General features: G+C 52.4%; 7 protein-coding genes across 7 annotated transcripts; all 7 read left to right on the top strand.

Moving 5' to 3' along the window:
- Positions 1 to 142: 142 nt before the first annotated feature.
- SNOG_04273 (hypothetical protein) lies at positions 143 to 2,282 on the top strand (the record flags this gene model as incomplete). Its single annotated transcript, XM_001794639.1, has 3 exons — positions 143 to 778; positions 833 to 1,780; positions 1,833 to 2,282. 3 exons carry the CDS (start codon positions 143 to 145, stop codon positions 2,280 to 2,282), a joined length of 2,034 nt encoding a protein of 677 aa, XP_001794691.1.
- A 1,340-nt stretch (positions 2,283 to 3,622) lies between these two features.
- SNOG_04272 (hypothetical protein) lies at positions 3,623 to 6,929 on the top strand (the record flags this gene model as incomplete). The annotated part of the gene is made up of 3 exons (XM_001794638.1): positions 3,623 to 5,167; positions 5,212 to 6,850; positions 6,880 to 6,929. The coding sequence occupies 3 exons, from the start codon at positions 3,623 to 3,625 to the stop codon at positions 6,927 to 6,929; spliced, it is 3,234 nt and encodes a 1,077-aa protein (XP_001794690.1).
- A 621-nt stretch (positions 6,930 to 7,550) lies between these two features.
- On the top strand, positions 7,551 to 7,804 carry SNOG_04271 (hypothetical protein; the record flags this gene model as incomplete). The annotated part of the gene is made up of 2 exons (XM_001794637.1): positions 7,551 to 7,626; positions 7,713 to 7,804. The coding sequence occupies 2 exons, from the start codon at positions 7,551 to 7,553 to the stop codon at positions 7,802 to 7,804; spliced, it is 168 nt and encodes a 55-aa protein (XP_001794689.1).
- A 966-nt stretch (positions 7,805 to 8,770) lies between these two features.
- SNOG_04270 (hypothetical protein) lies at positions 8,771 to 11,803 on the top strand (the record flags this gene model as incomplete). The annotated part of the gene is made up of 3 exons (XM_001794636.1): positions 8,771 to 9,436; positions 9,484 to 10,912; positions 10,980 to 11,803. The coding sequence occupies 3 exons, from the start codon at positions 8,771 to 8,773 to the stop codon at positions 11,801 to 11,803; spliced, it is 2,919 nt and encodes a 972-aa protein (XP_001794688.1).
- Positions 11,804 to 12,360: 557 nt separating this feature from the next.
- On the top strand, positions 12,361 to 14,400 carry SNOG_04269 (hypothetical protein; the record flags this gene model as incomplete). Its single annotated transcript, XM_001794635.1, has 9 exons — positions 12,361 to 12,372; positions 12,539 to 12,567; positions 12,622 to 12,651; positions 12,709 to 12,859; positions 12,910 to 12,997; positions 13,030 to 13,119; positions 13,168 to 13,686; positions 13,737 to 13,929; positions 13,977 to 14,400. 9 exons carry the CDS (start codon positions 12,361 to 12,363, stop codon positions 14,251 to 14,253), a joined length of 1,389 nt encoding a protein of 462 aa, XP_001794687.1. The 3' UTR covers positions 14,254 to 14,400.
- Positions 14,401 to 15,269: 869 nt separating this feature from the next.
- SNOG_04268 (hypothetical protein) lies at positions 15,270 to 16,121 on the top strand (the record flags this gene model as incomplete). Its single annotated transcript, XM_001794634.1, has 2 exons — positions 15,270 to 15,909; positions 15,949 to 16,121. The coding sequence occupies 2 exons, from the start codon at positions 15,270 to 15,272 to the stop codon at positions 16,119 to 16,121; spliced, it is 813 nt and encodes a 270-aa protein (XP_001794686.1).
- A 1,507-nt stretch (positions 16,122 to 17,628) lies between these two features.
- Positions 17,629 to 20,978, top strand: SNOG_04267 (hypothetical protein; the record flags this gene model as incomplete). Its single annotated transcript, XM_001794633.1, is given in 2 exon segments — positions 17,629 to 19,716; positions 19,733 to 20,978. 2 exon segments carry the CDS (start codon positions 17,629 to 17,631, stop codon positions 20,216 to 20,218), a joined length of 2,574 nt encoding a protein of 857 aa, XP_001794685.1. The 3' UTR covers positions 20,219 to 20,978.
- Between the last annotated feature and the right edge of the window lie 220 nt (positions 20,979 to 21,198).

Genomic DNA, 21,198 nt, shown 5'->3' with positions numbered 1-21,198 from the left:
TCTGCACAGTTCGATCATTATCTTGGCGGCCTTAGCATGGCTGGTCTACAAACAAGGATACAAAATGCAGCCTTCACCTACGTAGTCTCACTTCGCTCTGCTCCCTTTTGTCTTTCTCAGTATCCATCCCTTTCACCTCATGATGGATTTCCTCAGGAAAGTTGGAGCGTGGATTGCACCACCTCCGGCAAAGTCAGAGGATGGTCGCGACCAATGGCCATCCCGGGCAGCCTTCTTACTCGCAGCCATGGGAGGCTGCGCCGGGCAGGGCAATCTTCTTCGATATCCTTCCGTGCTATACAATAACTACGGACTACAATGGTTCATTCCATATCTGCTTGCAGTGTTCCTTATCGCTATACCTGCACTTATACTGGAGGTGTCCATTGGGCAAGCGTACCGTGGAGGTACAGTCATCGCCTTTAACAACATCAACCGTCGTCTCAAAGGTGTCGGTATGGGCCCTGTGATCGTGTCCTTCCTGGTCGTACAGTACTTCACCGTCAACCTGGCCTGGATCATGAACTACTTTCGGTACAGTTTCACGAGCCCTTTGCCATGGGAGAACAGAATAGAAGACTTCTACTGGAACGATATCTTGCAGGTTGGCGACATTATTGAAGGAAGTCTCAGTGCCGATGGAAATTCAGTCGCAGCCTACCAGCAATATCCGAACAGAGCGCTTATTGGAGAAACTGTTGGCTGGTCAATCTTCATCTGGTTTTTAATCTGGATCTCTATCTTCCGCGGCGTGGGCATGACAGGTCGTGTCGTCTACGTATGAACTCCGAAAGCGTCGAACAACAGTGAAACATACTGACTCCAACCACAGTTTACCATGGGTCTACCGATCGTAACAACTATCATTTTCGTCGGCCGCGCACTGTCTCTTGACAACGCCAGCGAGGGTGTTGCACTTATCTGGCGGACCTGGAGAGCCGATCAACTGGCATCAGGCACTGTCTGGCAAGTCGCAGTCGGTCAAGTGTTCTTCTCCACCGGAATCGGATTCGGCTACTTTACTTCCTACGCATCTTACAACCAGAAACACAGCAACGCGGTGATGGACGCTATCCTCATCTGCGGATCTAACGTCCTTTTCGAAAATTTTGCAGCTTTCGCTGTCTTTGGTGTTGTTGGGTACCTGCGCAGATGGCCTACTGATGGCGTAAGACTTGGGGCCTTCGTGGTCGGATTTCTAACATTACCGGAGGCCGTGCTGCAAATGCCAGGCGCGAACTTCTGGGCTGTACTCCTGTTCTTCACTTTGGTAGTCCTCGGCTTCAGCTCCGCTTTCGTCATGCTGGATGTTGTCGTCACCTTAATCTGCGACTCTGGAATGGTCAAGGCTTCGCGCCCGACCGTCGTCACAGTGCTCACGATCATGTCCTTCCTCATGTGCCTACCGTACTGCACGGAGTTCGGATACTACCTTCTCGATGGAGTCGATCGATGGGTGAACAACGTAGCATTGATCTTCGTGGTATGGTCCGAAGTGTCCAGCGCTACGACTGTCTACCGCTGGAGAGACATAGTCGACCAGACTGGACTTCCTGCTTTTATTGTCTACAACGTTGGCTTCTTCGGAGGACAAGTTTTCGGCATATCGCTGGCCCACGGAATATCGAATGCCGCTGCAGGCGCCGGGGCTGGAATCGCATTCTGGGTTGTCATGTCCATCGTGGCTGTGCTCGTCGCACGCTCGCCTGATGCGTCGGCGCCTAGCTTCTGGAATTGGAACAAGCTTGTGCGAAAATTTTGGTTCCTTGCATTTTATTCGGTAAGATCATTGCAGACATACCAACCTAAAGTCTGAAGACTGACATCCATAGGGCAACCAAATCCGACGCGACTTGAACGTGATCGTCGGACAAGGAAAAAATTGGAAAATTCCCTTCTTCCTTCCCGTCCTGCTCCGCTACATCTCAGGGCCCGTCCTCGCAATCATCTTCTCATTCGCCTTCCCAGAGTTCCATACCTTGAGATACGACCCGATGATGATCACTGGATTCATCCTCTCCATCTTGACCATCATTGTAGTTTTGGTGGGCGCCGTGATGCCCCGGTACTACGATGCATTTATTCCTATAGAACGAAAAGACGAAGGCACCGAACCAACGATCGCAATGGAAACCAAAGGCGAAGTCGCAGGATTGCCTATCAGCGAGGTGGCGAATGCTGAAAGTGGACATGGAAGCATGATGAGAGAGTCCTCTCTGGAACACGACGACAAGGCTGTGAATAGTGATGAACCACCGCCAGCGTATAAACCAGCGCGTTGAAAGGTTGAAATTGCCGCTATTTGTACAGCAAATTGTCGCGATTGGCAAGCCATCAATGGACCACTATTCAGTATTGTGTACCCTGGGAAAGTTTCTGAAACTTTCAATGCTAAACAAGTTGTCGATTTCAGGGTGCGAGTATTGACTTGTTGCACTGATGTCGAGCCCAGAAACCTCGTCAACACAAACGAAATATTAGTCAGGGCATCGCTTGCTGCAGCACGGGAAGTGGACATGAAGCGCGGCAAGTATCATGAGATTGAGTGTTTACAATGTCCAATTTGATGCGCCACAAGCCCTCCGTATACCGATATAGCTTGGCGCATATTCGCCGACAGCCGTTGTCGATTCTTTATTCAGCCATGGTTGTCCAGGTTACACCAAGACGGAAGACCGGTAGTGCCCTAAGCAGGAAGTGAAATGCTGGGGAAGCGAGAAGCTTATTCCCGCCAAGATCACCAGTCCAAATGCATACCGGTCACGCGACGAGCGCCTTGAGCCTGATGTTACTATCGCGATGTGGAGTTTCATCTACGAGTTTGCTGACATATACAGTCTTTGAGTCGTTGGGTGGCGATCGGTGTTCGTGGTGGACCCACAGAAATTTCGCGATGCGTCAATTGTGCGAGTGCGTGGATTGTGCGAACCCACTTTTCCACGATGAATCAAAGACTTTACAGTATGAGGTTAGATTTTGCTAATATGTTACTGCCTAGTGAAAATCGGCAGCCTTGTGGTTGCACAGTAGTCAAATACCATGCTTGGGTCGTGTTCCTTCCTGCATTTGCGCCCAGTCGCTTCTCCCATCACTTAGATTAAGACTATCACCGTTGGCTACTGCCTTGCTGTCCGTTGATATTACCCCATCACCATTTTACACAAGAGCTGCCGCGTAACCGGGACCATCATTACTGCACCACACACGTACCGACTGTCAATCTACGGACCACATGTCACCCTCCACCCCCAGATTGCGCGACCCGCATCGGGAAATGACCACGACAACTTGCTTCATATCGAATCTCCACTGCCCGTCATGTGTCGATGCGATACAAGCGTGCTTATACGCACTCGACCCTAGGCCCGAGGATATCGTTGTATCTATTGTTTCTCATTCCGTTGTGGTACGACACGCTGCATTCCTCGCTATCGACGATATATCGGCTTCGCTAGAGGCCGCTGGCTTCGAGATACACAGCATTTTTCAAGATAAGAACGAGGAAAGCGATCCGGTCGAGGTCAGGAATCCCAAGGAGCCTGGGAAAGATTGGTATACTAGTTTAGAGCGAGCAGTGTCGCGTTGGGGCAAACCTGAAGATCTTCACAGTCCAAACGGCGATATGCACAAAAGGGAACTACACGTCAAGCAATGTGAACAGTGCAAGAGGAAGGAAGGCGGCGTCAGTCTGGAGATTAACAGCGAGGAAGTGCTGCACTATAAGCCGGGACCTATTGTCACAACCTCGCCAAAAGCTAGCTACGATGGCTCGGCTTCGTTCGATGAAAAGTCGCCCGTATCGGAGGACTTCGTCTCAGTTCAGTCAGCAAGCCCGTCAACACTCTGCAAGGCGACACTTGCGATCACGGGCATGACATGTTCGTCATGTGTCTCGGCCATCACGCATGCGGTAGAGCAGCTGCCAGTTGTTCAATCAATCAACGTCAATTTGCTGACGCATACTGGCACTGTTGTCTTGAATGGCAAACATAATTGCGATGAGGTTGTAAACACAATAGAAGACTGTGGATTCGATGTCTTCGTAGAGAAGCTTGAGGATATTCCCGCGCCAAGTTCGAGGAGTATGGCCACATCGAAACAATCTGAAAGATGGCGAGCTACTTACGCTATTGGTGGCATGACATGTAGTCGTTGCTCTGGATTCGTCAATGACGCATTGATACAGCATCCGTGGATCGAAAAGGTGGATGTCAATCTTGTGTCCAATACCGCAGTCGTTGTATTCAAAGGAAAGGAGCATCTCGCTGAAATCAAAGAGAGTATCGAAGATGCTGGCTACGACGCAGACCTGGATCAGGTCCTTCCTGAAGGAGCCACAACAAAAGACGCGACAGAAAGATCAGTCGCAATCCGTATCCATGGCATGTTCTGTCAACACTGTCCAGATAATATCAGACGGGGCCTCCAAGAAGCTTACCATGATCGTATCGTTGTTGAAGGATGGAAGTCAATCTTCTCACTCCATTCACCTACCCTGTACATCAGATACGTACCCGATGCTCCAAGCTTCACGATCCGGCACATCTTCAAGACGATCGCGAGTCTGAATCCAGGATTTCGGCCCTCTGTGTTCCACCCTCCGACAATTGAAGCGCGGGCACGGGAAATGCATGCTCAGGAGAGAAAACGCACTCTACTCCGTTTGCTTCTCTGCGTCATCGTTGCAATACCCACGTTCGTTCTCGGAATCGTCTTCATGAGTCTGATCAACTCGACGCATCCCATACGGAAATACTTGATGGGGACGATGTGGGCTGGCAACGTGACACGGCTCAGCTGGGCACTCTTTATTCTCGCGACACCCATCTACTTCTTTGCGGCTGATACATTCCATCGTCGAGCGATCAAAGAAGTGAAGGCCATGTGGAGACCTGGAAGCCGTACGCCATACCTGCACCGATTCACACGATTCGGCAGCATGAACATGCTTATTTGCCTCGGGACGAGTATCGCGTACTTTGCTTCTGTCGTTGAGCTAATTTTGGCTGCGACAAAGAAGACCAAAGGCTCCATGGATGATTCTTACTTCGACGCGGTGGTCTTCCTTACCATGTTCCTTCTCCTCGGCCGATTTCTCGAAGCGTACAGCAAAGCTAAGACTGGAGATGCAGTCACCTCTCTCGGAGAACTTCGTCCAGATGAAGCTGTACTGGTGGACTCGGAGAAAGGAGATGGGCAAGGTTGACACAGATCTACTGGAAGTGGGCGACATTGGTTCGCGTGTACCATGGTACCTCGCCTCCGTTCGATGGTGTTGTCCTGGACGGGAAATCGAATTTTGACGAATCTAGCTTGACTGGCGAGTCGCGTCCTGTCAAGAAGGCCACTGGCGACACTGTGTTTTCTGGAACGATCAACAAGGGCGCGCCCATCACGATCCGAATTACGAGTATATCGGGCACCTCGATGCTGGATCAGATCATCGCCGCGGTTCGAGAAGGCCAGACTCGTCGCGCTCCTGTGGAACGTGTAGCCGATACCATCACATCCCACTTTGTTCCTTTTGTCATCGCCGTCGCCATCATCACCTGGCTTGTATGGCTCATACTCGGTACGACCGGAGGCATACCGAAGAAGTGGAAGAATGAAGGTGCTGGTGGCTGGGCTCTTTGGTCCTTGCGCTTTGCCATCGCAGTCTTCGTTATCGCATGTCCCTGTGGCATCGGTCTAGCTGCACCGACTGCCCTATTTGTTGGTGGCGGTCTGGCGGCGAAGCACGGTATACTCGTCCGAGGCGGAGGCGAGGCCTTCCAAGAAGCAAGTTCCCTGGATTGCATCGTCTTTGATAAGACGGGTACCCTAACCGAGGGTGGTGACCCGGCTGTCACGGACCACAGGTTCTGTGGTATCCGGAACAGTAGCTTGGTCCTGGGTATCACGAAAGCTTTGGAGCTCCAGAGCAATCATCCCATCTCGCGAGCGTTGGTGTCTTTTTGCGACAAGCAGATCCATGACAGTCCGACAGCGGTGGACGTTGATGAAGTGCCTGGCAAAGGCTTGAAGGGAACATTTAGGGTGGACGCACATGAAATCGTGGCCATCATTGGTAACGAGAGCTTCATGGCAGACCATCGTGTTCCCATGGACGCGGAGAATACGTTGGCATTGCAGATGTGGAAGTCGCAGGGCAAATCAGTCGCCTTGCTAGCTCTGCAACTACCACAGACAGAGACAGAAAAGGCCGTTGCTTCTGATGCTTCCGCACAACCTTCGGCGCCAACTTGGCAACTAGCCTGCATTTTCTCCATCGCAGACCCTCTCCGTCCCGAAGCAATCAGTGTCATTGCTGCTCTCAAGCAACGCGGTATCGACGTCTGGATGCTCTCCGGCGACAACCCTACCACCGCCAACGCTGTTGGTGAACAAGTCGGCATCCCAGCCTCCAACATCATCGCCGGCGTGCTCCCCGACCAAAAAGCCGAGAAGATTAAGTATCTTCAGCAAACGCTCACCAAGCCTCACAAAACCGGTCTCTTCAACATCCCTTTCATGAGGTCGAAGAAAACACAACGCGCGACTGTCGCTATGGTCGGTGATGGCATCAACGACGCCCCAGCACTCAGCACCGCCGACCTGAGCATCGCGATTGGTAGTGGATCCGACATTGCGCTCTCATCCTCGTCGTTCATCCTTATCAACAGCCGCCTCACTACCATACTCACTCTACTCGACCTCTCACGCGTCGTCTTTCGCCGGGTGTATTTCAACTTTGGATGGGCGCTGGTGTACAACATGATCGCCATGCCAGTCGCAGCCGGTGTCTTATTCCCAATCACCACGGGCACGGATCACATGGATATGCATCATAACGGCGTGGGCATGAAGGGAGGTATGGCCATGGAGACGAGCGGGAGGAAGCATGTTCGCCTGGATCCGGTGTGGGCGGCCCTGGCGATGGCGCTGAGTAGTGTGAGTGTGGTTTGTAGTAGTTTGGCTTTGAGGAGTCGAATTCCGGGTGTAGGGTTTAGGGAGAGGAGGGATGGGGTGGAGACGGTGAGAGAGAAGGAGAAGACGGAGGTTGTTTGAGAGGGAGAAGTGGGTATTAGTATCGACATTGTCTCTCCGAAGACTTTGATCAAGGGCATGTCAATGTGTTTCGCACGTTTCAATGAGCAACGCGTTTGTAAGATGCATCGAATCAAATTTTTGAAAACTGCCAGTCATCAACTTCTCCAGGAAGTGAACATTGGGCATCCAAAGCTCAAAGCTGTACACTGTATCGTTAGGTTTTGACCGCAGTAACCTGACGCACTTCGGTCGCATTTCGTCGTAGTTGACAACAACATTTGGTGCTTATTCAAGTCAGGCCTCAAAGCTCTGTGAAAACAAATGCTCGGATCGCGAATTACATTGGTGAAGTCGAACACGAGGTATGATACAATCACACATTTCGGTCCACAGTGCACTCGGCGTGTTGCCCATTCCAAGGCGTGATCATCATCTACGCGATACAACCAACTTACCGAGTATTGCTTGGAAATGCGCTGCACAAGCAAGGCCACGTCGACGTCGGTCTTTTCACGTGAAAAATGGAGCCGGTGGATCCTAGAACGATTTCTTGTCCCTGGGCAAAGCGACATTCATCGACTTGGCGACTTGCAGACAGTAAGCAGAGACTCTCTTCCTTCCCCAGCAAAAGGATCGGATCGGATCTGCGTCTGGAGAAAAAAAACTGGACTGGTGAGATTCAGTGGGTCGCACAGAGCTGGCCATGTTGGAGTTTGCTGGTGGTGCCCCCACGGAGGGCGACGTGGAATGCAGGGGTTGCATTGATGGCGTTTGAGTGAGATCGCTGGGCGACAAGTAAGCCACGGTTTCCCTGAAACGCTGCCGCTGGCTTCCGCGATAACGATAATTGCTACCGGATAAGAAATAAATGCAGTGAAATGTTAAGATGGACTGCTTCGCGACGTCGTTGAGGACGCGTATGGCAGAAAGTAAAGTTTACTAGACTGTCGCGCGACTTCTACAGTGTATAAATAAAGTTGTTGCATAATGCAGTGAAGCAAGCGTGCCAATGGAGAACAATGGCGTTTTGTGTTTTGGTACCTTGCATCCGGAATGACGTACGCGCCAATACTTGCCGGCTGGCGTTCAACGGCTTCAAAATTCTCCCAATACGTCGCGGCAGACTAGAACATGCCTTTGCCTCCCACCAGCGCGCGCACTTGACGCGATCGGGATAGAAGTTTCTATAGGCGTCGCGGCGGCGGCGGGATGTGCAGCTTGACGCGGTCCCAACAGCATTTTGGTCGCGGACCCACCCGACAGCTGTGCGCCATTCACGTCAACTGCTCGGTGCTTGTCCCAGTTTTCTTCGGCCATTGAGCAAGGAGCGATTGTCTTGTCGAAATGAAATCGCAGATCGGGGCCAGCCAACCCCAAAATAACCCTGTGCTTGTGCTTCTTGTTGCTCCTCTTATTACGGCCAGAACGCGTGCCTTCTCCACACGGAGTTCTATTTGCAACCTGGTCCTGGGCCATCTTGACACCTCCCTTTCACGCTCCCCAACGACAAAACTTTCCAACCTCTTCAAACCTTTCTTGTCACTCGCTAAGAAGATCGGTTTCACGACTCGTATAATATTTTAAAAGCAAAGCGGATCCGATTGCGACGTCATCGGGTAGACTAAATTTATAGCTTCCATATAGACTCGCACGACCCGTCCCGAAGCCATTCGGCACACTCGTTTACCTTGACCGTTCACTCTACCTCCAAGGCATTGAGCCTTGAACGACAACTGCAAGCATGCCTACGTCCGTCAACGACCGGCCCGAGCCAACATACGAGATGGACAGCAACAGGCACATCCCCCAACAACGCTCGTCCGACGACGATGGCACTTTCGTCGGAGAAGATCTCAGCCAGCAACAGTCGTGGACACATACACAGCCAGGAATTGGGCATGGACGATCACGCTCTGGCACACATCTGACCGTTGAGACGGCTCATGATATTCCGCGCATGAACTCGGTGACTTCGCCATCTCAGACACGAGAACAAGCTAGCCGACTTAACGACGACTTGACGGTCCTGCAGATTGAGCGCGGGCTCGATGCACAGGAAGCTCTGCAGCGAGGAGCCTCGCTCAACCGCTCCATGACACGCCAGAGATCGCGCCGAGAAGAGCTGGTCGACGACTTCGATGCAGCTACGAACCCGCTGCACGAACAAGCTGCCCGATACTCGCCACCCGAGAATCCGACCACGAATGTATCCAAGTTCTTCAAGAAGGTGCACAATTCGAGCTGGCTGGTTAGGTACTTTACGTACATCACTCCATTGGTCCTCTTGATCCTTGTACCCATTCTGGTCGGAGCATTGGCGTTCCCGAATGCTGATGTTGGCGGTGTCGAACTGTCTTGGTTCGGAATCTGGTTGATGATCGTTTGGCTGACTCTGTGGCTCGGCCGAGTACGTGTTCAGCTCCAATTCTTGAGTGCACTTGCTAATGTTTACAGGTCATTGCGAAATGTCTCCCCTGGCCCATCGGTATGGTCTCGAGCCTCTTCACGAACAACAGCAAGAAATGGAGAGATATGGGCAAGCAGCTCGAGCTGCCAGCAACCCTGTTTTTCTGGTGGTTGGCCATTGAGTGTTCATTCCTACCCACGATGAAGAACCACAACATCAAAGGCGACCGAACGACCAAGCCCTGGCAAAACACCATGAACAAAGTCATCGTATCCTTCTTCGTCGGATTCACGCTGAACTTTATTGAGAAGATCATCCTCCAGCTCATTGCCATCAGCTTCCATCTCAGGACCTATCAGGACAGGATCGAGCTGAACAAGTTCCAGATTGGCAGTCTCGCGAAGCTTTACAAGTACTCGAAGGAAAAGATCGCCATGGATGATTCCGAATTCGAAGGTGAAAAGGGACGATCGGGCGCGCGTACCCCTGGCCAAGTTCTGAACGAAGCCCAGAACCACATCAAGGAGGGTATGACCAAATTTGGAGACATTGCTGGAAAGGTCGCTGGTGACTTTACCGGACGAAAAGTGACGAACAGTGGCCATCCCAACCAGGTTGTTCTTCAGCTTATTGGCTCCCCTGGTGGCGCTCAAGTCCTTGCTCGACGCCTGTACCGCACATTTGCCCGCCCTGAGACTGAGACCGTCCACTCTGATGACCTCAAGAACGCATTCGAGAGCGACGAAGAGGCGGACGCAGCATTCAGCATGTTTGACAAGGACATGAACGGCGACATTTCCATGGAAGAACTCGAAGCTGTATGCGTTGAAATCGGCCGCGAACGCAAGTCCATTACCGCATCGCTCAAGGATCTCGACTCAGTTGTCAGCAAGCTCGACGATGTGTTCATGTTCATAGTCCTGATCATCACGATCATCGTCTTCATTTCTTTGATCTCGACTTCAGCTGCCGGTGTCCTCACGTCCGCCGGATCTACCCTCCTTGCTCTGTCCTGGTTGTTCTCTGCCACCGCACAGGAGTTTCTGCAGTCTTGCATCTTCGTTTTCGTCAAGCACCCCTACGACGTCGGCGACCGTGTTCAGATCTACGGTAACACTGGTGACCTTGGTAGGGGCGATGACTACTTCGTCAAGGAGATCGCTTTGTTCTACACAGAGTTCAAGAAGATGCAGGGTCATGTCGTCCAGGCACCGAACAGTTATCTGAACACATTGTTCATTCTCAACCACCGACGTTCAGGCGCCCTTGCGGAAGCGATCCCCATGATCATTAAGTTTGGTACCACACTCGAGCAGATTGACAACCTCCGCCAGTGTCTGTTGGAATTCGTCACAGCTGAGAAGCGCGAGTACCAGACTAATATTCTTACTGAACTGCGTGCTGTCCAAGAGGTGCACTGGCTCGAGCTCAACGTCGTCTTCTTCTACAAGTCCAGCTGGCAAAACGAGTTGCTCCGTTTGCAGCGACGCAACAAGTTCATCTGTGCTCTCACTCTTTCTATCCAAGAATGCGGTATCGGAAGGACCTCGCATGCGCTACCCTGGTCAGAAGGAGTCTTTCCCTGTGTATCTCCAGAACATGCAGAACCCTGCCACACCTGGTGTCGGACACAATGGAACCCCGGATAACCCGAACGGAACCGTCAACAACCGTCCGATGGATGAACCCTTCGTTGCTCCGGCGATGGATGGAAATGCTGAGGTTCCCAACACTGGCAGCGGACCAGCTCGCCAACCATCGATCCTGCGCAATGCGAACTCGAACGGTCGCCGTGGCGGAGAAACGATAGCGGCCATGGGGAAGCGTGTCGACTTCTCACTCGGAATGAACGCCATGGGCGGAATAGACCCTAGTGGCGATGTCCTCGATGACCGTGAGACCGAAGCCCGCAACAGAGCCACAGTCCTGAGGGTCACATCTCCGTCACGTCACTCTCAGGACCGTAACGGGGACAATGGCTCGCGAGTATCCAACGATAGTGGCAGATCGACCGGAATTCAGCGCGTCGGCACCAACGCTAGCTTGCAGACTCGCGAACGTACCCACCGTAACCGCTTCTTCAGCCGTAACCGCCACGGTGCTGATGAAGAGGCTGGCATGGCAGACATTCCCGAGGTTGAGCATGACACCCCATCAAGAACCAACACGCTTGATCCTCGAACCGGTTTGGTTAGCTCCCAGGCTGTTAGAATGAGCACCGACGACTCGCATCGCACCGAAAACTCGCATCTGTTGCATCATCCAACATCTTCCGGCGCTCTGCCAGCCACAGCGGATTCCGACAGGACATTTGCTCATCCTTCTCGCGCACAGACCGATAACATTGAGATGAGGCGCATGCACTGATATCTTCGGCTGCAATGCAAAAGTTTTCCATTTGTTAGAACCATAGACACGACAGCGTATTATTGCAGAAACAGCGAGTTTCATAGAACAGCAGTCTGTTGGCAGTGCGCTGAGACTTGCTTGATGGTGTATCCCACAAATTGGCTCGACTGTACCCCATATTAGTATTTACACATTCATGACAATCAGAATATTTCAAAATTGTGTGTTCCGAGTATGATGCTCCCAAGTCCAAACACGTTCATTGTCAAAGTTCCACACAATCAGAACACTTTATGGGTTCCAACAGCACGTGCCTAGGATGTGATATGTCTGCAATTCCAAAGTTTGGTTCTCTAGCCCAGAGCCCACCTTGACACGGTCTGAAGCACAGTTCCCGGGAGTGCTGTAGTGTCAAGTGGGGCGGCTCCGGTGTTGTTCCGACATTAGCGCGATTCTTGGCGACCCCAAAGTCGAGACGAAGCTCGGGAGTGTTCACCGCCAGACGACATCCTCGTTCACAACCGCGTCCGACGGACTGACGTTCAAACTCCTTCAAACATCAATCGACCTTCAAAATGCGTGGCGAAGTAAGTGCATCTACATTGGCGCAGCCCTTTGTTATCCAAGATCACTTGGACCCTGACTTCCCCTCCCCTCATGGCGCCTGCGGAACGGTCCCATAGCCGCTAGACAGCTTCGACGGAATGAGTGGAACAAAAGTCCTACACAATGTGCTAACATTAAGCTTTACAGATTTGCCATCTTCACATCGGGCAGGCTGGGTACGTTCAAGTTTGATCCCCCTCTACAAGACTCTCACTAATATGGTCTCACAGAACCCAGCTCGGAAACAGCGCCTGGGAGCTGTACGTACACGAAAATCACACGTATACCTCGAATACGAATTGACGCAACCTTCACAGGTACCTGCTTGAGCACGGCCTCAAGTCGGACGGCCGTCCTGACCCCGATGCGAAGGAGCTCAACGAGGGCGGATCTTTCGAGACCTTCTTCACCGAGACTGGAGGCGGCAAATACGTCCCGCGTTCCATCTTTGTCGATTTGGACCCGTCTGTATGTGGCGTTATTCTTATAGCAATGGTGGCAAAAGCTTATAGACACAGCCTATTGACGAGATCCGAACTGGACCCTACCGCCAGTTGTTCCACCCCGAGCTGTTGATCAGCGGCAAGGAGGATGCTGCCAATAACTGTGCGTAGCAGGAAAAGAACTGGAGTGTATAGACGTGCTGACATACGCAGATGCTCGTGGTCACTACACCATTGGCAAGGAGATGGTCGACAGTGTCATTGACCGCATTCGTCGCGTCGCTGGTAAGATCTACCCGCATGCCGGCGAAACTCAGATCTAACATGCGACAGATAACTGCCTCTTCCCTTTCAGGGGTTTCCTAATCTTCCACTCTTTCGGTGGGTGGTACAGGGTTCTGGGTTTCGAGTGCGCCTCCTCCTTGAGCGCCTCTCCGACCGACTTACTGCAAAGAAGTGCCAAGCTCGGAGTTCGCCCGGGTATCCCGCTCCTCGCGTTTCCACCTCCGTCGTCGAGCCACTACAACGCTGTCCTCTCGACTCACAGCACCATCGAGAACTCCGACTGCACGTTCCTTGTCGACAACGAGGCTGTCTACGATATCTGCCGTCGCAGCTTGGACATCCCCCGTCCCAACTATGAGCACCTCAACAGGTTGATTGCTCAGGTTGTCAGCTCCATTACCTCCAGTTTGCGCTTTGACGGAGCTCTCAATGTCGACTTGAACGAGTTCCAGACCAACTTGGTGCCATACCCCCGTATTCACTACCCGTTGATCAGCTACGCACCCGTCATCTCGGCCAAGAAGAGCTCTCACGAGAGCTTCAAGGTCAGCGACCTTACCTTCCAATGTGAGTCGCAGAAATCGAATACATGCCGAACCGCATCTAACAGCTGTCAGGCTTTGAGCCCAACAACCAGATGGTTGTCTGCGACCCGCGCAACGGAAAGTACATGGCCGTCGCCCTTCTGTACCGCGGAGACATTGTTCCCCGCGACTGCAGTGTCGCCGCTGGTCAGCTCAAGGCCAAGTCTTCCTTCAACCTGGTCGAGTGGTGCCCTACTGGTTTCAAGCTTGGCATCAACTACACCAAGTATGTGCCCTTCCTGCTTTGCGCAAGCTGTATGCTAACGTATATAGGCCCATCAGCGTCCCTGGAAGCGAGCTCGCTGCCGTCGACCGAAGCGTTTCCATGCTTAGCAACACCACTGCTATCGCCGAGGCCTGGTCGCGTCTGGACCACAAGTTCGATCTCATGTACTCGAAGCGTGCTTTCGTTCACTGGTACGTGGGTGAGGGTATGGAGGAAGGAGAATTCTCCGAAGCTCGTGAAGATCTTGCAGCACTGGAGAAAGATTACGAAGAGGTGGCCAGTGATTCCCTTGATGACGAGGGCATCGAAGAGGGCGAGTACTAAGCTTTATACCATCGTTGCAAGCGACTTGAACAATTTTTTGGGTTTGCTATGCGGACTCGCAGCGCGATGTTTTCAAGATAATATAGTTACATTCGCACATTGCTGCACTTCGGTGCTAGTTTGATAGGAATGCATAATTTTGTGGAAGTTTGTCTCCAATCTCGTAATCAGAAGTAAGGTGACTATGCTACACCTATGCAACTTTCCGAATCCATGGGCCGCTTTGGCTCGGCGCTGGAACTAGAAGTCGCTGGCATGCGGCTCAACTAGGGTATGGTTGCGAAGACGCATGTCACGTCATGCCTGAATGAGATAGCTCCACCATAGCTCCATCCCCGCATTAATTCCGCGCTCGACAACTTGAAGCTCAACACACCACCATGTTCAGCTTGCCAAAGATATCAGTCCCATCCTTCCTGCGCCTCGGAGGTGGCCACTATCTCAAAGCCTCGATCCCATCCGTAGAAATCCACGACATCGAGACATCCGCCGAGAAGCGACCGCGAACCCTCAAGCACCTGCTTAAAGCCAACCATGCAAACTACTCGATCATATACCATGACTTGCGCTTCCACAACCATACACCGCACGTATGACTGCCCCGATGCTGTGTTCACGTTGCTCTCAACTGGCTAAAGCTGGGTTGTAGTTCCTGGGATCCGCGTATGTACTCGGAGGTACGGCGGAGCATTTGAACGAGATATACGAGAGAGAGGCGGAGGGGCTGGAGCCGTGGAGGGACTCGCCGGGGGAGATTTCGAGGGAGGATTGGAGGGATTTTTTGGGGAAGAGAGAGTGAGTTGTGGAAGTTGTGGAAGTTGAGTGGATTGCTAATGGGTGTAAAATAGGTATCAGAGAGCGTTCATCGATTTCTTCGAGGATCAGCTTGTTTCGACACGGTATAATCTCGACGAGCTGCTTGAGGAGTATTTGTTTGGCGGAAAGGAGCCGTTGATTAATGGGTTGGTTGCTGGACGTATGTATGTTAGTTCAAGCTTGGGGTTGTTTTGCTGATTATGACAGTCGCGCATCCTCTCATCCACCTCGGATACGCATATGAACTCGAATCCAAGACAGTGGCAATCGAAGCGCTTGCACTTGGAGCTTGCTTCTACAACCCGCTTCACAAATATATCGACGATCCCTCGTACACCAAGCCACACAAAGGGGACGGCGCCAACGCAGATCTCTACAACTTACTAAACAATGTCCGACACGATGCGCGCTTCGACGGCCTATACTCATCTCCCAGCGGCGACATCACCAAGATCTTCGAACAATGCGAAGAAGCCTTGCTAGAACACTGGAACGCATGGCCCATCACGGACCCAACCTCACAATTCGAACAAGCACAAGCTCTCGCTGCAGTATTAGTGCTAGAGAAGGACGAGACGGGAAAATTCAGTTTCTTCTTCGTACATGCGCTTACTTCGAGTCATGCGATTCGCGTATTGCTACCGCTTGTGCCGGCAAAGTTCCATGTCGGGTTGATCAGGCAGTGGTGGCTATTTACGCTCGCAGTGTATGTGGCGCAGATGAGGCCGGTAGTAAAGAAGGCGAGCGGCGAGCAGTATGATGTCAAGGACAAAACGTGGAAGCATGTCGTACACAATGCGCTCGAGGGTCCGCATTCAAAAGATGCGCATTATGTCAAGAGTAAGTCATACCCCTTTCTTAGATTGTGAGTTTGGGAAGCTGACCTCGTCATTCTAGCTCTGCGTTCCTTGAAAACTTGCGCCGAGACTTGGGGCGATGAAAACAAGAACTATTTGGCTGCGGCAGTCAAGTTTGCGGATGAGTTTGATGGCTGGGGTGGGTTTGGGGCTGAAGAGGAGGATGTGGGTTTGGCGTATCCAACCAAGCAGTAGACACGCAGGTTTCTGCTGAAACGTGGCGGTCGATAACCTTGATTTGTAGGAGTAACAGGAGCAGTTATCTTAGAGTCCGGAATTAGTGTGACGCGAATATGACGGAACATGGCAATTTGCGCGCTGCCTTGTTCTATAACATGGGAATCATGGTTCATTTCTTATGCGAAACATGGTGCTATTGATAGCAGTCCCTGAGCCGTGTCGTCTAGCTGGACACGCGACGGGCCGGGCTTCCGCGTTGAGAATGAGGTTAGGAAGATTGACACGAAAGGGTAGTTCCCGAGGTTAACAGAGATGACTGCTTGAGTCAGGATTTGCGAGCATTTGGAGAGCGCTGCAAAGTCCTTAGAATGCACATGTATCCAATCATCAGATAGCCTGAGCGATGGCTTCGTAGCGGGTGCATTCTCCCTATTCGGCACACTAAGAAGAGTGTGGAATGCTGTGTATATCGTGTCTTACAAAGGCTTACTTGACAATTACTAGCTTTATCCTCTTTCAGAAGGAAAAGCAAATGATCACAAGTCCAAAAACCAAGGCGAAGATATTTGCCTTACTGTAGTGGTTGCTCGATTATATGCAATGTAGTTAGAGGCGAACTTTGGCTCAACTTCGTGAGGTCCTCTTGTGCAAATACGTGCCGGCTTTGCCGAGGAGGGACGAAGAGATAGGAGGATATCCAATCAAGCAGTAGGACAACAAGTCAGCCGAAATATGGAGACGAAGCATCGACCGATCTTGGACAAGATGGCGATGAAGCACAGGAGCAGTACCTGAAAATTGATATTTTCGTGACGGAGTTATGACGTTTGCGACGGGGGAGGAGTTTTACAGCGCACATGCACATGCGCAACCTAGGCTTTTGCATGCTCTTTCGTCAAAATGCCATCCAGGCCGCCCATCTTGGCCGACAGCACGCGCTTTCAGCCGATCTTGGATAGAAACTGGGTGGCCGATGCTCGCGATGAGATTGTGGCGGGCAGACGAGAACCTTTGCTTGGTGCAGCATGTCAGCTTCGCTTGGGAAGCTTATTTTACAAATGCTCCTCTCTGCATGTGGCCACATTCCCGTGGTAGCCGCTCGGAACGAGAAGTAGACTGCTGCTGCATAACCATACCTATTCTCAAGGCGTGCAGTGCATTGCCCCGCGGTGAAGTCTCTCTGGCGCCCCTCTAGTATCCCCGCCTCCAGACCTGCCTGGCCGCTGCATGTGCAGATAGTAGGGAAAGCTCAAAGCGGACACGATAATCGCAGTCAATACACAAGCATCCTCACCAAGCGCGCTAACAGGCAGCTGTGACGTCAGAGCAGCATCGTCGGACCACGCGAATTGCGAGCCGCCCGCTCCCGCGCCCTTAACAGCTGCCTCGTCCCTGATTTTGCTTTCCACGAAACAGACGCCTATCCCTAGACTCACTCTGCACCCGGCAAAAGCTTACCCCGCTCTGTGGTAGTCTAACCACACGCACTTTTGGGTACAGCTCGCGCAATCCAACCGCAAACATGTCTCTCAAAAAGGCATTGAACAAGCTCAAGCCGGGCCACCACAGCAACCCGGCCTCAGACGACGAGAGCAACAAGGTGCCTCCCGTGGCATCCGGCACCACCGCAACCTCCAATGGCTTGCCTATTAGAGCCCAGTCGCCAAATGCGACCCCGCGTTCTTCTGGCATCTTCAGCCACAGGGCCAGCGGCGACTACAAGCGCAGCGAAGTCACTTCTCCCACAGATAGCAGGAGCAGTTTAGAGGGCCCGCGTCACTCTCTGACCGGACTCCTCGGCCGCCGCACCGACAGTCCCAACCGTTCCGGTACCAAGTCGAGCAACAATCACCAGCGATCCGGCTCGCTCTCTACGCACAGCCCCATCCGTGCAGTGAAGGAGAAGCTGCATATTGGAGGCGACAACTCGTCCAGTGATGAGGGAGTCCCGCTCAACCGCGATGGCGAGCCCATGTCCAAGAACCAGGCGCGAAAGGCCGAGAGGCAAGCCCAGCAGGAAGAGCGCCACAAGCAGAACATGGAGAAGGAGAAGCTCCTTGAGCAGAGGCGGAAGGAAATGGACGCGCAGGCCGAGGCTGAGCTCACACCAGAACAAAAGGCCAAGTACGGCAGCTTCCACCCCAACGCCTATGCTGGCGAGTGGAAGCATGAGCCCCGGATGAAGATCGAGGAATTTTCAGCCAAAGACGTTGGCAAGGAAGTTGTCTTCCGCGCTCGTATCCACCACTTGCGGAAGATGAGTTCCAAATTTGTCTTCTTCATGTTCCGCCAGCAGCTCGCTACCATCCAGGGTGTCTTGATGGAGCATGCAGACATTTCGAAGTACATGCTATACTGGGCAGAGCACCTCGACGCCGAAACCGTTGTGCTGGTCAAGGGTATCCTTCAGGAGCCCAAGGCCAAGCAGGGTGAGGTTCTTGGAGCCACCATTCACGACGTCGAGGTCTCTGTACACGCCATGCACGTTGAGGCTGCTGTGACCGAGAACCTTCCCTTCAACGTCAACGAGGCAGAGGTCTCAAAGGCCGAAGTCGATGCCGAACTCGCAAAGTCGGAGCACAAGGAGGGTCACAGCCGCGTCAGGATCTCAGATCGCACACGTCTCACCAACCGTGTCATCGATCTGCGGACAACGGCTTCTCAGGGCATCTTCCGCATTCAGTCCGGTATATGCAGCCTGTTCCGTGCCCAGCTGGACTCGGAAGGCTTCATTGAGATCCACACGCCAAAGCTGCAGGGTGGTGCCACTGAATCCGGAGCCAGCGTCTTCAAGATTGACTACTTTGGCCGCGGCGCTTTCCTCGCCCAGAGTCCTCAATTAGCCAAGCAGATGGCTATTTCAGCCGATTTTGGAAAGGTCTACGAAATCGGAGCTGTCTTCCGTGCAGAGAACTCCAATACGTACCGTCACTTGACCGAATACACAGGTCTCGATCTCGAGATGCAAATCGACGAGCATTATCACGAAGTCCTCCGCGTCCTCGACCGAACATTCAAAGCCATCTTCAAGGGCGTCTACGAACGATACCGCCCTGAGATTGAGATCATCAAGAAGCACTTCCCTCACGAGGATCTAGTGTGGCTGGACGAGACACCTGTTCTTGCATTCGCAGACGCAGTCAAGATGCTGAATGAGTCGGGGTGGAGAGACGATGAGGGCAAAGAGCTCGACGTAAATGAGGATTTGGGCACACGAGACGAGGTACAACTTGGTCGTGTTATCAAACAGAAGCTCGGAACAGACTACTACATCTTGGACAAGTTCCCCGCCAATGCCCGACCCTTCTACGCGATGCCAGACCCGAACAACCCCAACGTCACGAACTCGTTCGATATCTTCTGTCGTGGCCAGGAAATTCTAAGTGGTGGCCAGCGTATACACGATGCAGACATGCTTCTCGAGAAGATGCGCAAGATGAAGGTCGATCCCCAGTCGATGGAAGAGTACATTCAGGGCTTCCAGTGGGGTGCTCCCCCACACGGTGGAGGTGGTATCGGACTCGAACGTATTCTCATGTTGATGATGAGTCTTGGAAACATTCGCCACGCGTCCATGTTCCCTCCGAGACCCCAAGAGTCTGCCGGAGAGGCCGGTCATCAAACAGCTACGCCATCCCGAGGCCAGCACCATGCATCCCCCATGGGAAGGCCAAGATCGTGTCGCCGCCAAAGTCGACTACCAGCCTGTCGAGAAGCTCATCGCAAACTACGGTGATGCGACAAATACCTCATGGCTTGAGCCACGGACAGAGATCTGGCGCGACGAGCACACTGGAGCTGCTGTTGGATTTGTGCCTCAGGATGGCTATGCTATTACTGTTGGTGATCCTCTCTGCCACCCGTCTCAATACCTGAAGACTATGACTGCATACCTCAAGTATATCAAGAAGGAGCGCAATCTCAAGCCGCTGTGGCTTCTTGTTGGTGGTCCAGTGGAGGAAACCTTGGCTACCAAATTCAACTGGCGTACGTTCTCCGTCACTGGCGAGCAGCGTGTAGACCCTATTCACAACCCCGCCGAGAAGGACAGTGATGTGCAGCGCAAGATCCGACATGCTGAGAAGGAAGGGTGTCAAGATCACCGACTATGAGCTTGGTTCGCCGCCACCTCCAGAGATCAAGGCCAAGGTCGATGCTCGCGTTGAAGACTGGTTGAAGAACCGCAAGGGCAAGCAGGTACATCTGACAAACATTCACCCATGGCAAGATGAGGAGCATCGCCAATACCATATTGCCTATACTTCCGACGGCACTATTGCCGCCTTCGTCGCCATGGCGCAACTCTCCCCCGACCACGGCTGGCAAGTCAAGTACTCGCTCGACTTCCCAGGCCGCACCGGGCGGGTTCCATCGAGTACATCGTCACACACGCCCTCAAGATGGTCGGTGCCAGTGGCGCAAGCACTGTCACTTTCGGTGGCGGTGCTGCCTCCAAATTCACCCCCGGCCACAACGTCAAGGGTACTCGTGTCAAGGTGCTCAGTCGCGCGTACCACGCCATCGCGACTGAACTCAAGCTCACTAACAAGACTGAGTTCCGCGAGAAGCTTGGCGCCATCGACGACCCGAGTTACATCTGCTATCCACCACACGGCCTGGGACCATTGGCAGTCAAGGCCATCTTGAACTTCTTCTCAGATGAGGACGATAACTAAGGTCCTATATTCACGGGACGGAACGTACACGCTTGGATGGAACATGGGATTAGAGAGCAGCGGAAGGATGTGTTGCATGATACCACCGGAGTACGCATGATGGAATAAGGTTTGTTGCGCGGGAACAGATCATCTCTTTTGTTTTTGATAGCTAGATTACCCTTGGTCTTCTGAAATTCTATACCCCTCTATCTTATACTCTTCTTCGTGATTGTGATGGTGGTCGTGGTTGGATGCTTGAGAATTTACCGGTTTGGTGACATTTCATCTTCACCGTCATCACTCAAACAACACTAGCATTTCTCTCTCTCACCATCTCTCTGCGAGGGATGGTACCTTCCTAATCAGGCAATCGATTCTAGTGTCGACCGCTGCAAAACTTTGAGTGAATACACTGCTCTTTTGGCACTACCCTT

The sequence above is a fragment of the Parastagonospora nodorum genome (assembly GCF_000146915.1).
Source record: "Parastagonospora nodorum SN15 chromosome Unknown scaffold_6, whole genome shotgun sequence".
Classification (NCBI taxonomy): domain Eukaryota; kingdom Fungi; phylum Ascomycota; class Dothideomycetes; order Pleosporales; family Phaeosphaeriaceae; genus Parastagonospora; species Parastagonospora nodorum.
Note: the sequence above shows the minus strand (reverse complement) of the source record. Positions and strands in the feature narration are given on the sequence as shown.